Here is a 15,183-nt window from a genome sequence, read left to right as displayed (position 1 = left end):
TTCATTCAGTTTGTGGCTCTGTATTCCTTTCAATCAGGTCAAGGTGCTTGTTAGTGATAAAGTAGTGAATAGTAGGTTAGTGATGATGGTAATATGACAGCAGAGGGCAGTGTATCATTTCTGTGCAAAGTATGATCCCACTGCCAGTAATTGTGACACTTAGATGGCTTCAAGAAAACATTTATGTAAGTAAAAAAATAAATAATAAATAAATGAAGCAACAAATCGTTCGATAAGACTGTGGCATTACCTCTTAAGTCTACCAGAAAACTGACATTTAAACTACGCACAGTAACTGCATTAAAAGCCCTTAACAAAGCTGAGAATCCTACATCCAAAGAATATATGTAAAACACATCAAGGACATTGCAGGAAAATAATGCCTGGGTGATGTAATGCAGCCAGACAGGAATTTGCCATCACTAACAATTTTTAATTTATTGCTTATGTTTAGGATTCATTTATAGTTGCATGTAATGTTATTGAACATCCATGAGGCAAGGTAGTTACTGTTATTTTAAATCTGTTTGTGGAGTGCCAACCATTCAAGTACTGTTCAAGTAATGTACTGTAATGTATGTAATTTCCTACATTCAAGTAAGAAATGATAAGTTATTAGAATAAGTGCATTGATATATAAACCTGTGATTTGTGTTGCTAACAGCACTACTGGCAAAGCACATTCTAACCAATGAGAATTCAAAGAATGCTGTGATTAAAATAAAAACATATATATAGCACATGTCTACATTATGGTGGTTTTTAATCTTAATTTGGACGCATTGATTTCTCCACTACAACACACCTGTAACCTCAGCTTTCACAGAAGGGTTGAATTTGTTGCTACTGAACTTTTCACAAAATAACACACAGATCTGTATCTGTTTTACTCAAAAGTTTGTGCGTTTTATTCAAAGAGACACGTGGAAAGGAAAAGCTTTATTAATAAATTCCTGTGTCTTTTCTCATTTTAACATGAAAAATTTTTACATTTTAAAACCAGCTTGTGTATTTTTTGTAGAAAACACTTGTTCATCCATGTTTTGAGTGTGGTTTTATATATACTCAGCAAAAAAACAAACGTCCCTTTTTCAGGAGACTGTATTTTAAAGATCATTTTGTAAAAGCCAAATAAGTTTTACAGATCTATATTGGAAAGGGTTTAAGCGATGTTTTTCATGCGTGTTCACTGAACCATAAACTATTATTGCACATGCACCTGTGGAACAATCCTTAAGACACTAACAGTTTACAGGCGGTGGGTGATTAAGGTCACAGTTGTTACAATGTTAGGACACTAAAGAGACCTTTCTACTGACTCTGAAAACACCAGAAGAAAGATGTCTAGGGTTCCTGCTCACCTGTGTGAACATGCCATAGTCCTGCTGCAGGGAGGCGTGAGGACTGCAGATGTGGCCAGAGCAATAAACTGCAATGTCTGTAATGTAAGACGCCTAAGACGGTGCTTCAGGGAGACAGGAAGGACAGCTGATCGTCCTTGCAGTGGAAAATTACATGTAACCGTGTGTACCCCCAAGACGTGATCGAGAACTTGCAAATGCCTCGGTGGAAGAGTGGAGCAACATCTCACAGCAAGAACTGACCAATCTGGTGCAGTCCAGGAGGATGAGAGGCACTGTTCTGAGTCCTGACACTGATTTATGAATATTGTGTTCATAGTCCACATAGTTACAAGAAAACTAATATTCATAGTGAAGACCATTTTCAAAATTTATTAAAATACATTTTGGCCATTCAGTGCATCTTTCTTTAGGAGAGATTATAAAAATGTAGATTCAATTGAAAACCATACAAGAAAATGGAAATAAATAAATACTTCTAAGGAATGGTCACAAGTTTTGCAGCATACAAACATACTAAAGGACAGGTAATTACTGGTCTCATTCTTCCCATAAACCCCTAAATATGGGCATTCCTGGAAAGGAGAGAGAGAGAGAGAGAGAGAGAGAGAGAGAGAGAGAGTAGGCACGTGTGTGTGTGTGTGTGTGTGTGTGTGTGCATATTTTTGTGCACATGAACCTTTAAAACATATGAGTATGGTATGTACAGTAATTGTGTGTGCTTCATAAGACTCGCAGCAATAGTGCAGGCTTCATTAGCTACCACAGTGATCAAAGTGACGCATGTCCCACTCTGAATAAACTATCAGGAAGTTAAAGAAATCCATTACAGAAGATTTTTTTGGTAGCAGCTTTGTTTATGCCCAGTGTTTTGAATAGCTATCTAAAGTAGCTGGTCTTTTTTTTTTTTATCTCTTTTTTTAATGATGCTCTTGGATATTCACACCCAAATCATCGTGTTTTCTGAACCAGGCTTCTCCTGTGAACCAGAAAGCAATAACAGTCACCATAAAGTCACTTTACAGTACACAAAATGAGTTCTGATTAGTGAATAAATCCTCCAAACGAACAAATCTCTATACCCTTTGCTGCTGGATGTATACAACGGCATCATGGACTGTGACAAAGATGTGCTGTGGGTTCATGTAGCTCATCAAGCCACTTGCTGTAAGAATCTCCAATACGCTTTCTATAAACATACAAAATTAATCTGCTCTGTTAAATGGCTTCATTCGAGATCCCAGGATTAGACTGTTATAATTTGCTGTATATAATTATAACGTATTATTATATCAGCTCAGACAACAGTGTGCTCATTGTAATATGCTATTGTGCGTACAGTAACAACTTATACATACTTATACATTGTACAGTTGTGTGTAGCTTTAAATTTTATGACACACAAAAGTCTTTAGGACAGAGGACGTTGCAGTTTTTATGTCTTATTATGTTTGAGAGAAAGAAAAACGAGAGGCTGGTCAGTGAATGGATGTTTATAGCTGCTGTAATGTAAGTGATAACAAGCACTAACTTGTGATGAGTTGTACTTTAATTAATTACAAATTTAATAGTTGACAAACTGCTTTGGTATAAACTATGGAATAATAAACTTTGGGGCAGTAACCATACCACCATGTTGTTTTCCTTACAGCAGCACACCCTGTCAAGTTTTATTCCTTAATACACACATAGAGAAATTGTGTGCAGAGGTTTTTTTCTAAATACCTGGAACTTGGTATGGTTATGAAACACATAATATACATACAGACACACACACACACACACACACAAAAGAACTTACCATTACAGTTGGCCAAGAATATCCGCATTCCCATCTTCTGACAATCAATACACATCTATAACAAGCAATATACATCATGAGCAAGATACACTCATAGTTTAATTCAACAGCAATAATGGGTAATCAAAACAAGCCAGTCACCCGGTGTACCTGTATGAACAGCTTGGCTCCTGCGACATCCACGAAAATAACACTGCTGCAGTCGATTAGTATGGTCTGGACATCATTCTCTGCTATTTCCGCAGTAATTCCGATGAAAAATATATTCATCAGAAATGACGAAGAAAGTGTGCATCAAAGCCCAGCATTTTCTAGATAAGAATTATTTACCTGAGTTGAAGAACTCATTCTCAGAGGAAAATGACGCGTTTGCTAGTCCCCGGTCCTGAAAATCAAAATAATAATAACGTATGAAACTAGTCACAACATACGCTATTGCAAACACTGCATGAATAATGGGTTGACGTTTTAAAATGGTTGTGTGGGGTAGTTTAAATGAAAGCGTTGACTGCTAACTGACCACAGTGTTGATGGAGTCTTTTTCCCTCCTTTCCAGCACCTTCCTGGCTTTCTCACGGCTGTGGATACGCTCAGGTGTGAGACCGAGCAGCTGGTTCACATCTGCCTTAAAAAAACTGCGGTTGCCATAGTAGATTGGTCCAGTGTAGGTCAGAATCTTCACTCCGGGTACTTCATAGCACTATAATAAAAAAATAAATAACTGATTAGTGGCAAAGAACTTCTACATGACCTCTGAATGAACTGGTTTTATTCATTTGGCAGAAAATTTAACCAACATAATTTACAAAAGAAGGAAGCAAACATAAATGGATAAGTGTAAATGGCATTGCACCTATGTCCAATGCACTTGGTCTCCTGGGATTTGAACACACACAACCTCAAATTATTTACTTAACATAGAAAATGGAAAACAAAACGTCAAATCAGATTCTGTGATTTGCAGAGGAGTTGGTTTGTATATTATAAATACTGATGATACAAAAAAAGGGTATTGTGATATCATTTATCACAATATTATATTGTCTTACACTTAGTGCTGATTCATTCTCGAATCTCATTCGTCAGAAACTGTTGAATAATTTTCTATAACAATAGGTCTGACAACAGTTTCAACAGCAAGACAGATCACAGGTTTATACTGTATTAATGTGTTTGTTCTAATATAGTATTGTTTCTATAGAAATATCTCATTTACAGGGACTTATATGGCAGACACTCCACTTAATCCAATAAGGCTTTTTTTTTGTCTTATTAACTTCAAGACAGGTGAAAAAAGTGAGGCTGAAAACGGAATGACTGTTCATAGCTACTACGACATAAGTAATAACAATAAGCAACCTAATTAACATTAAATTTAACATTGGAAAATGGCTAATTATTATGGTATAAGAGGAATAAAACACTTTTAGACTTGCTGCTATTGGAAAATGATCAACATCGGGATGGTAAAAGTAACTCCGCTTCACGTCAACATGCATCGCACCACCCCCTTTTTGATTATTTTCCTATAACAGCACACCCATCATGTTTCACTCCTTACACATCACCTGGCCTAATTTATATTGTTTTACTAAGAGTATGAAGGCATGCAGTTTGCAGAAAAGACATTCGCTGTGATTTTGTCAGGTTAAATTACCTTATTGTGATTGTTGATGGGCCGGTAGATCTCTGTATTGGAGGCTCTTCCCAACACTGAGCAGTTAGCTCTAGAGAAACAGAGTTCAGTAAAGGGTTCATGTGTATATTTATGTCTTTACTTCATCTACTTCATCTGTTTATGGCTAATTTAGATATCCTTCTGAAAAAGAGATGTGTTTTTAAACATAGGGTTGGCAAGCATATTAATTCAGAGTTTTCCCAGACCTCCTGAGCGTTGGCATGCACAAATAGAAAATACAGTTAACACAATTATTATATATGAGAAATGCACAAATATAGTAAAGAAAGCTTCTTATTGGCTTATATTACTGCATGTGCTTGATATTTGCTTTCACTGGGACTGCTCTAGTTGGAGAACTTCTACTGTCATCCCCTGATGCCAAGAAGGATAACAACTCAACAACTTGTGAAAAAGACCAAAATATTTCATTATTATTATTATTTTACATTTTCAGAATGCCCCCAAATGCTTAGAGAAAAAAATAATCAAAGGCCCACTCTACAACTGTGCAAAATTTGTATGTACATTTACTGAACGTTTCAGAAAACAGCAAAATAGTACACAGGGTTTTTTTTTTTTTCCCAATGCCTAGAGAAATAACGACTTAATTGTGAATAGTCACAGTCTGACTGATCAAAATGGTCCTTCCTTAGGGACCTTAAGGATTAACAAAATAGCTAAAGAAGGATCATAGGTAACTTGATTGACTATATTCACCTCTGTGTGCGACAAATGACAGTCATCATGGAGAAAACCACTCCAATAGCCAAACCCAAATCCACATTTAGCACAACCACTGAAAGCCAGGTCACCAGCCACACCATCTGCACACACACAAGCACACATATTACAATATTTCATATATACTGTGAATGCATGTTTACTGGCATGTACATCTATCTAGTGGTGGTGCAACTCTTACAAAGTCGATCCTGCTAACCCTCCACAGATCTGGCAGGTCTTGAAACTGCAAGAGCATTTGCCGCAAGCTGGTCACATTTATACACGCTAGGACGGCCTGGACAGAGACAGAGGGAAAACATTGGTTATAAACACATCTCTGACAAATTAGAGGAAAAACTGGTGATTTTTTGATGGGTCCACAAGACCAAACAATGTGGAATTATTTGATCTTCCTTGACTCTCTCGTATGCTTAAAATCTGCTTTATTCTCTGCTTTGTGTTACGTTTGTGGGTTTTCTGTTCTGTTGAGTTTGGTTTATTATTAAACTTTATGTTTATGTTCAGCCGGTTCCCTCCTCCACCTTGCCCGTTGTGAAGTTTGTTACACGGGTACCGAAACCCAAGAAGGAGGAGGGATGTGTTGTTGGAGAGCTCTTGCCGCTGTGGGAGGATCGCGACGCTGAGGCGGTGGTGCTGGCATGGTTGCCGAGGAGGACGAAGGAACGGCTGCCGTCAGCCTGAAAAGGGAGGAGCGGTTGCCATCCGCCAGGGGATGGCGGACCTGCTGCCGTCCGCCAGGGAAGCCGAGATGTGGCTGCCGTCCGCCTGAAAAGGGGAGGAGCCGTAGCCGTTCGTCGAGGAGGTGGAGGTGCGGCTGCCGGAAAAGGGAAGGAGCCACAGCCGCTCGCTCGGAAGTTCAGTGCCATCACAGAGCGTCGTGGGAGAACCAGATGACAGCGTGTCTGGGGACTGGAGTGTTTTTTCTCTCTCTCCTCTCTTTCTCTCTGGCTCTCTCTCCAGCTTGCTTGTTCACTCTCCCCTCTTCCTCCTCCTCATCTCTCCTCTCACTCGCAGGAAAAGGGGCTGGCCGGACGAAAGACGTAGCCGAGAGGGCAGCACCGCCCTCCTGAAAGGGTGGGAAGGGGTGTGCGTCAGGCCGGGGGCTGAATCTGGCAGAGGAGTGTGGCGAGGAGGAGGGAGAAGCCAGGTTGTGAGGATGCACATCTGGCACTGATTTGGCTAATCAGTGGGAGAGAGAGAGAGATAAAGGAGCAGCTGGAAGTGCCAGGAAGAGAGAGCGAGAGAGACGCACGTGCGCTTTGTGTTACATTTGTGTGTTTTCTGTTCTCTTTGAGTTTGGTTTATTATTAAACTTTATGTTTATGTTCAGCCAGTTCCCGCCTCCTCATTGACTGTTGTGAAGTTTGTTACACTCTCTTTATGCCGTGTCTTATTATTTGTGAGTATATTCTGTACAAGGGTGTTCTGACCTAATATGTCTCACCATAAGATAAGTGGAAGGAATGTACGTAAGAAGTTAGATAAGTGGCACACGTTGTCTTGTGAAGACTCTTATCATACAGTGAGCTAAGCCTCTGAATATGTTATCACATAAATGACCTAAAAACTATATATATATATATATATAAATTATAATTTACTTCAATTTTTTTTTTTTTTATATTTACAGGTGTCCCAAAAGTCTCCATACACTGTTTTAGCCTTTGATAAAAGAAGAAAAATCATTTAATCATATTGAAATCATTCTCATGGCTGGATTGGAAAGCTGTCTCCAGGTTGTGATTGACTTTAACAGGAAACATGGCAAGTACATCACACACACGACACTGTTGCCAAAGTTGGGAGAGACAACTCTGTGTTTTTTTTAAAAAAAAAAAAAAAAAGAAATAGCAGTCATGTAGATGATGTTTTGTAACCAATTTTATTTACAAGTTACGTTTTTGCTAAAAAGTGCAAATTTCCCCTATTTATAGAGACTTTGGGGACACCCTGTACATTGGATAGGCTTTCACACATTTAGCAAGACAGGAAGGGAGACAAGTTGTGTGACCAAGTTGCAAGGCTGAAAGAGAACTCCGACTACACTTCCATATTTCTCCTTCTGAAGAACTTCTGCACATAAAAATGTAACAAGGTGATCCTATGATGTAACATCTCTAACCTGATGGAAGTGGACTCTTGCATGATGACTCCGTCCCCATCCACAGGGCACGAGGGCTCAAATAATATTTTATGGCCTTCGTAGTCACCTATGAACACCTATGTTACACGATGCGCTCTCCACTGTCATAAAAACACCTATCTGGGGCGTATGTTTTGGAAGAATTGTACTCCATCCCTCCAGTACAGTTCCAGTTGTCAAATCTATGCTAAAGGGCATTGAAGCTGTCCTGGTGGCTTGTGGTGGCCCAACACTTTACTAAGACTATGTTCCTTTAATTTGTCACCTGTCTGTAATTGCTGCCTTGGAGCTGACACCAGCGTTCACAATTTGAACACGTTTTTGTGGCCTTATGCCTCCACTTACCTTAGGTAAGAAGTAGAACAGAGGGCCAATGAGAAGCAGCACAATCAGGACCACCAGACTTGTGAACAAACCTGAGAGCTAGCAAATGAAACAAAGAAGCAAACCGACAGATCAGTCCCAATCTGTATGTAAAAAATTTATACATCCAATCAGTATGATATGTCTATAGTGTGTAAGGTCTTACTGGTTACCTGTGTGTGACCACCAGCACTTTCCAAAATGTTAGTGGTGGCCAGTGTAGCGGAACTGGGAAAGCAGGTAAACAGGGAAGATACTGTATTGGAAATGCCATGTGCTAACAGCTCCTGTAAGAAAAGTAAAAAAGTAAACTGAGCATTTTCCCTGTTTGCACATTATTACATTATATATTAATATATATATTATTATATTATATTATGCACCCAACACTCAAAACATTAGAACAAATTATGATTGTAGTAATAAGTATAGTGATAAGTTATTCATTAAGTTATTCAGAAATTCAAGTACTTTGTTGGACCAATAAGAGGTTATTGAATGATAGACAATATACTGCATTAATAAATGTATAGTAATTTCTGTTCAAAGTATGAATATTTGGGGTTTTTATGATTATTACGCTTAACAAAACCTGATTCTTCATGCATTTTATTGTAGCATATTTTCCCTCTTCGTCCACACAGTTTTTTCTTACTATATTCCGCAAATATTTACAGCAACATTTGTCGAAATTGTGCTGTGGTCTCATCAAATAGGAAACATTTTAGAAACTAGAATCTGGCACGAACCTGGCTTTAAATGATTAAAGACAGTCACTCCAAATGTTAATACACTACACTGTATTATACTACATGTAATATTCTATAATCTTTTAATTTCAGGGGGTTTCATACAGCTTTACCTGATTAGGGTGAATAGAATAGCCATGCTTATCAGCGTATATCATTGCTAGTGACACAGACACGGCATATCCTACAAATGTGATAGCAACTGTGTCGCCAGCTATGTCCGGTATTGTGTGCAAAGCAGGCAGCCGAGGCCGAGGGAACCTACAAGACGGAACCAGAGGCAACGAATTGATAAGGCCTACTTTTAGTACTCGATTTAAAACAATTATTATACAATACAAACTACTGTATACAAAACATAGTCATGTAGTAGTCAAAAAAACGGTTACCCTGCTGGAATGTGACCCACTATCTGGACGTCATATCTGGAATCCAGAGAGGAGGCATAAGCAACTCCTGTAGCAATTATAACCTGTGGAGAAATGGAATAAAGCAATTAACAATAAAAAAAAAAATCAATCAATCAAAACACATTTACTTTTCATATAGGCCAGGGGTGTCTAATCATATCTGCAAAGCGCTAGTGTGGGTGTAGGTTTTCATTCCAATCAATCCACACCTGATTCCACCTGTTTAATCAGTTGATCTTGGCTTTCAGTAGACTCAGGTGTGGCTTCTGCTTGGTTAGAATGAAAACCCGCACCCGGATAAGATTGGCCACCCATGATATAGATTGTGAGGTTGTCTCAAAGTTCATTTGATGGCATACGGTGAGAATTTCCACAGGAATGGGAGTGCACAGACGCTGGCGAAAACGTGCGTTCACTTCCTTGACCGGAACGAGCACAGCTAGGCAGAGCAGTGAGATCATCAGCTCAGCGAGGTTAGTATGGGGCAAGTTCTCCATCACCGAGGCCAGCGTCTGTGGGATAGAGTTAGCAAGTCATGTATACTTCACTGTAAATCATCAGTGTAAACACATATTGTCATTAAGTCACTAAGCTGGAATAAACTCGATCAGCTCTAAAGTGTTTCTTATTTCTTATTTCTTTTATACAAAGCAGGAAGGCTGCTATAAATGGGCTAGCAGAGCTATGCACACACTGATCAATCAAATAAATTGAAAAAAAACACAGTATGAACCCAGAATCAAATTCGTCTCAAAAGTATTGAAACAAAAATATACAATGAGAAAGAAGAAAAACTCTCTGAAACTGAAAGCAGTGAACTCAGTAACTTTGTTAACAGTATTCTAAGCGTTGTTTTCGTTAATCAAGCTTTTACGAATGCACTGCCCGCGAATGCATTCCATTTATGCTCCACAAGTTTACGTTCACCATTCTGGCACAAGTCTCATGTGTGGGTGGGCTTAACAGAGACTTACTCTCATTGGCTAGTGGGATTTGGATCGACAGCTCTTTGACCTGGAAGTAGAGACTTCAGTGTCTCTTTTTTTGGAGCACGTTCTGGATGTAGTTCACTGCATAATTCTAGTGTTTGTATATTATAGTCAGTATATTAGTTGGTTATTAATATTTGAGGTTTGAGTAGTCTGATACGGCTCAATTTTTTTAGATGAGCTCTCAGGAGCGGCACGGAGTGTCATTGCCATCATGATCATCATAATCATCATCATCATCATCCTCCTCTTCAGCTGGACACTCGAGCTATCAATCCAAATCTCACTACCCAATGAGAGTAAAGCACTGTTAAGCCCGCCCACACGTGAGATTTGTGCCAGAACAGCAAACGTAAACTTGCGGAGAGTAAACGAAAACTTTGAAAGCATAAAGAAAAACTCTGGCAGGGCATTCATAAACCATGATTAGCGAAAATGAAGCTTAGAAAACTGTTAACAAAGTTGTTCATTTGAACAAAGCTGTTTATTTGAAAATCATGTTAACTTTTTGCCACTGAGTTCACTGAGTGTTTTCAGTTTCAGAGTGTTTTTCTTCTTCCGCATATTTTTTTCTTAATTTCTTGTAAAGTTACATTCAATACATTTGGCACAAATTTATTTCCAAACCAGTACAGAATTACGCACTTAATAGAATAAATGAATTTGCCCCACATTATTCTTATTATAGCACTGATGAGATCTCATGATATAGTGCACTGTTGACCTATTGATATATATATATATATATATATATATATATATATATATATATATATATATATATATATATATATATACACATACATATATATTAGATTTTAGTCCTCCATAATATTTAATATCACAACCCACAATTGATAAAGTTATAAGTTAATATAATAATTTGACAGGCCTCACTGTCTCTCACAAACCTTGAAGAGGGAAAAGGTGCCCGTGTGGCGAGGAAGCCGCAATCCCAGCATGTTCTGCAGCTGAGAGACAGTCACATGAAATGCGGCTGCGCTGGTGAATGCCTTAACAATGGGCTCTGATAGGTAGGTGGAGAGGAAACCCAACTGCAGACCAAACATGCAAAGCTAGAAACGAAAGTCATAGAAACAGTTGACATCAGCGTTCCATAACACATCCCAGCTCAGCACATCCCAGCTCAGCAAAAACAAACATAATGCACAAATTAAGTCTGTTTTTAATACATGTGCGACATGGATGAAATACTGTCAGATATGTAGAAATGTTCTTACCATCATCACTCCCGACAGGAATGCTACGGCTGAGGCCACCCCGATCCTCTGATCCTCGAGCTCTGAAATCTCTGGGCTACTGCAGTTCAGATCAGGAGGAGTCGGCACCAGCTGCTCCACCACCGTGCCGGTCATCAGACTCACTACTGCAAAAGTACCTTTACAGGTCCATACATACAGTAGTTAACATTAGAACTGAGTATATACAGGGAGGAATACATAAAGAAAACATACAGGAAAAAAGGTCAATATAGTGTTCACATAGAATATATTTTTATGTACACATATACAAATTTCATTTTTAAATTGCCACAATGACAGAACTATGATGAGAAATGAAAAAATTTATATTTCAATGCCAGGGATTCACACTTACTGAGTTTTATATCTACAGTACTAAATATGTAGAAGTCATCAGTTTTTTTAGCTTTTGTTTCTTTTCTTGATTTGAGCATATAGCCATTTATAGTGCAAACTGTCACGAGAGTCATAAATTTGCAATATACATAGTTAACAATATACACACATAACTATATACACTGGTAAAATCCAGCCATCCATCCATCTATTTTCTATACTGCTTATCCTACAGGGTCATGGGGAACCTGGAGTCTATCCCAGGGAGCATGGGGCACAAAGCAGGGGTGTACAATCACATACTCATTCACACACTACGGACACTCTGGACATGCCAAATCTTTGGACTGGTGGAGGAAACCGGAGTACCTAGAGGAACACCTCACAGCACGTGAGAACATTCAAACTCTGGACACACAAGGCCATGGCAGGAATCGAACCACAAATTTCCAAACTCTTGAGGTGTGAGACGAACATGCGAACCACTAAGCCACCATGCACCCCACTGGTTAAATATGTTGGTTAAACCATATTTACTCTGAGGCACTATTGGAAAACCATGGCAGTATCATGTATCATGTGTCATGGTTACCATACAGTACTATATTAAAACCATAGCTAATGATAGTTAACCATTGTGAATATTGCTAAGAGATGTTAAGCCCTCTGCTACTGAAATTTGAAAGTATTTTTTGTTTACCGGTTGAGACATGACGCCCCGTCCCAAACAGCATGTAGAGGACTACAGGGAAGAACGATGTGTACAGGCCGTAGATTGGAGCCACTGATGTCAATAATGCAAAAGCCATTCCTGGTACACAAAACCACTGGAGTGAGTATATAATATAATATTCATATCACTTTTACAGGATAATAACAACTTTGCTTTGTGGAAAATTCAAATCAGATAGTTGTTGTTTGTTTTTTCACATAAACCATATGACTTAGACCTACAGGTGCATTGAATTTACAACAGATCATATAATATAAAACAACAGTAGTTAAAAAGGGGTCTATGAAGTGAAGCAATGGGGTCTGTGGGGTTTTTTTCTTTCTTTCTTTTTTTTGGTAGAAATCACAATCCACCATTATTAAAGTATCAAAGTGTCGTTATTATTGAGTTTTTTCTTTTTATTCTTATTAGCCGGTTTGACCGGTCAGTTGAATTGAAACCTCAATAACTCAAAAACAAGTAGATCTATAAATAATGTCAATGTGGTCCAAAAAAAAAAATCTGCAATAAAAATGGCTGCAATAAATAGTTAGAATATTATTGTACACATTTAAACAATGACCTTAAAGTTTGAATAGCTGACCAGGACTAAGTTCATAAAAGAAATCTGTTCTGTGTGGAGTCAGTAGAATTTTATTTTACACTTACAGAAGACATATGAAAATTCATAGCCGTGATTAATTAATCAGTGATTAATTTGATATTTATTAGAATATAATGTAATTGTATAATGCAATGAGCGCCTCAGCACCACGTGACGTCTTGACGTCGGTTTATTTTGACCCAAACTTGACACCTAGGTTGGCTACTGGTGGCGTTATGAGTTCATTAACATGGAAACTCTGGGAAATTTAAGTTGAACTAGTCCTAGAACGTAATAGGAACAAATGTTAAGTTGTTGCAAATGTCTGAGTCTCATCACCATCCACTCATCTTGTTACATGCTGAACTACAGTTAGGTTATTATCCGTAGATCAAAGCGTTCTCCTGTCAGTTGTGCTGTGGGAGAAACTCTACCTTGGGGAATGTGTAGAATCCCGACCGTCAGCCCTGCCACTGTGTCTCCTAAAATCCATTTCCTGAGTCTGTATTTCGGCAGCCAGTTGAAAATGGGCATCCGCTGCTTGAGCAGGTGGAGGCAGTGGAGCTGAGAGCAGCGGCAGCGCGCGCACAGTCTCTCCCGAAGGCGCTCGCGCGGTTTGGCCTCGGTACCATAAGTCTGTTTGAAACGGTCCTCTGTATAAATGTTCCTGTACACTGCCACAGACGCACTCATCCTGTCCTCTGAGTCTGTCGACTTTCTGCAAATTCCTACATCCACGTTAACGTTGCTCTCGCGCCGTTAGGATGCATTACCTGTCCACGAGCGTTCTTATATATAGCTGTTACAAGTTTGACAGCAGGAACCATTGTGTTTTCCTGTCAAGTGCTTGGAGCCAATTGACAGGCTCGAAGCGGAAGGGTTTTTTTTTTTCTTCTGTAGCTGAGAAGAATCACTTTGTGGAGCTTTTTTTTTCTTTCTTTCTTTTTTTTTTAAACAAAGTGATTTGGTGGACTCACATAAAGGTGTACTTGTCCAACTTCAGCGGTGATGGATCCTCTGGGTCCTACTGCGGAACGATTTACAAGGAAACCCTTTAGACATGTCTGCTCATTTTCAATACTGAAAGGCACGTGCGTCATACACACACACACACACACACACACACCTAATCTAATCATAGCCCTTACCTCTCTACAAACGATGTACCAACAAGATGTACAAAACTAGTAGGCTACTAGTGTATATAATCATGGCACAATATCAACATTAATAGTGCTATGTCTAGACCAATAGTGCTCTATACACACTGTACAGTACTGTACTATACCTACACTGATAGTACTATATCTAACCTCAGAGTGTTGTAGTATGACTAAACTAGTATTAACATCAAACACCCAAGTGACTCCAGAAAAGAGTGTCTACTACATGCTAGAAACCTAAATGTAATAGTAGTATAACTACGTACCTATACAAACACATACACATAACCCTCTAAATCTTCATAGACCACAGCTCATTAGTGCCCCATTCTTCTTGCTTGTGTGACATACAGGAAGAAAAAGTGTACAATGTGAATCTGTGTTTGAGGCCCATACTGTGATCAAAGTGCTTTTGTTTACAGACTGAAGGTGTAACTTCAAACCATATGCATTTAGCAGTTATTAGAGTCACTCATTTCCTGAGGGGGATAGATTTCTGTCTCAGACCCTTTTTTTTTCAGCATTCTGCTCAGAAGCAAAGCAGGTTTAGGAGATGTAATCATATAGGTTGTTCTTGCCTCACTGATCAAACTGCAACTTGACTCTGATGAGTTGTATTGTATTCTCTTTTTTCCCCACATTGATGATCACCGAAAAGGCAGTGCAAATGGTTGCTTTACAACATAATGTGTGTGTGTGTGTGTGTGTGTGTGAGTGTGTGTGTGTGTGTGTGTGTGTGTGTGTGAGAGAGAGAGAGTGGGTGTGTGTGTGTATTATAACAAATTGCACAAATAAAAAAAAAAAACTAGTATAAAACTTGTAAATTTAACAATTTAAATTTCATAGAACAAAAATTCAACATATG

At 38.7% G+C, this 15,183-nt stretch overlaps 1 protein-coding gene across 2 annotated transcripts; it reads right to left on the bottom strand.

Moving 5' to 3' along the window:
* Positions 1 to 1,718: 1,718 nt before the first annotated feature.
* Positions 1,719 to 14,155, bottom strand: slc26a10 (solute carrier family 26 member 10). Of its 2 annotated transcripts, none has more exons than XM_017486410.3 (18): positions 13,590 to 14,155; positions 12,540 to 12,650; positions 11,483 to 11,640; positions 11,153 to 11,317; positions 9,612 to 9,764; positions 9,232 to 9,314; positions 8,956 to 9,103; positions 8,267 to 8,380; positions 8,076 to 8,153; positions 5,766 to 5,861; positions 5,561 to 5,667; positions 4,820 to 4,889; positions 3,683 to 3,862; positions 3,493 to 3,547; positions 3,313 to 3,395; positions 3,163 to 3,217; positions 2,444 to 2,550; positions 1,719 to 2,340 (listed from the first exon to the last, which is right to left on the bottom strand). In XM_017486410.3, exons 1-18 carry the CDS (start codon positions 13,846 to 13,848, stop codon positions 2,302 to 2,304), a joined length of 2,061 nt encoding a protein of 686 aa, XP_017341899.1. In that variant the 5' UTR covers positions 13,849 to 14,155; the 3' UTR covers positions 1,719 to 2,301. The 2 variants fall into 2 exon arrangements, with proteins under 2 accessions (XP_017341899.1, XP_017341900.1); XM_017486411.3 differs by having other exon boundaries at positions 3,313 to 3,392.
* Between the last annotated feature and the right edge of the window lie 1,028 nt (positions 14,156 to 15,183).

Source organism: Ictalurus punctatus, chromosome 15 (assembly GCF_001660625.3).
Source record: "Ictalurus punctatus breed USDA103 chromosome 15, Coco_2.0, whole genome shotgun sequence".
Classification (NCBI taxonomy): domain Eukaryota; kingdom Metazoa; phylum Chordata; class Actinopteri; order Siluriformes; family Ictaluridae; genus Ictalurus; species Ictalurus punctatus.
This window is presented reverse-complemented; position numbering and strand designations above follow the sequence as displayed.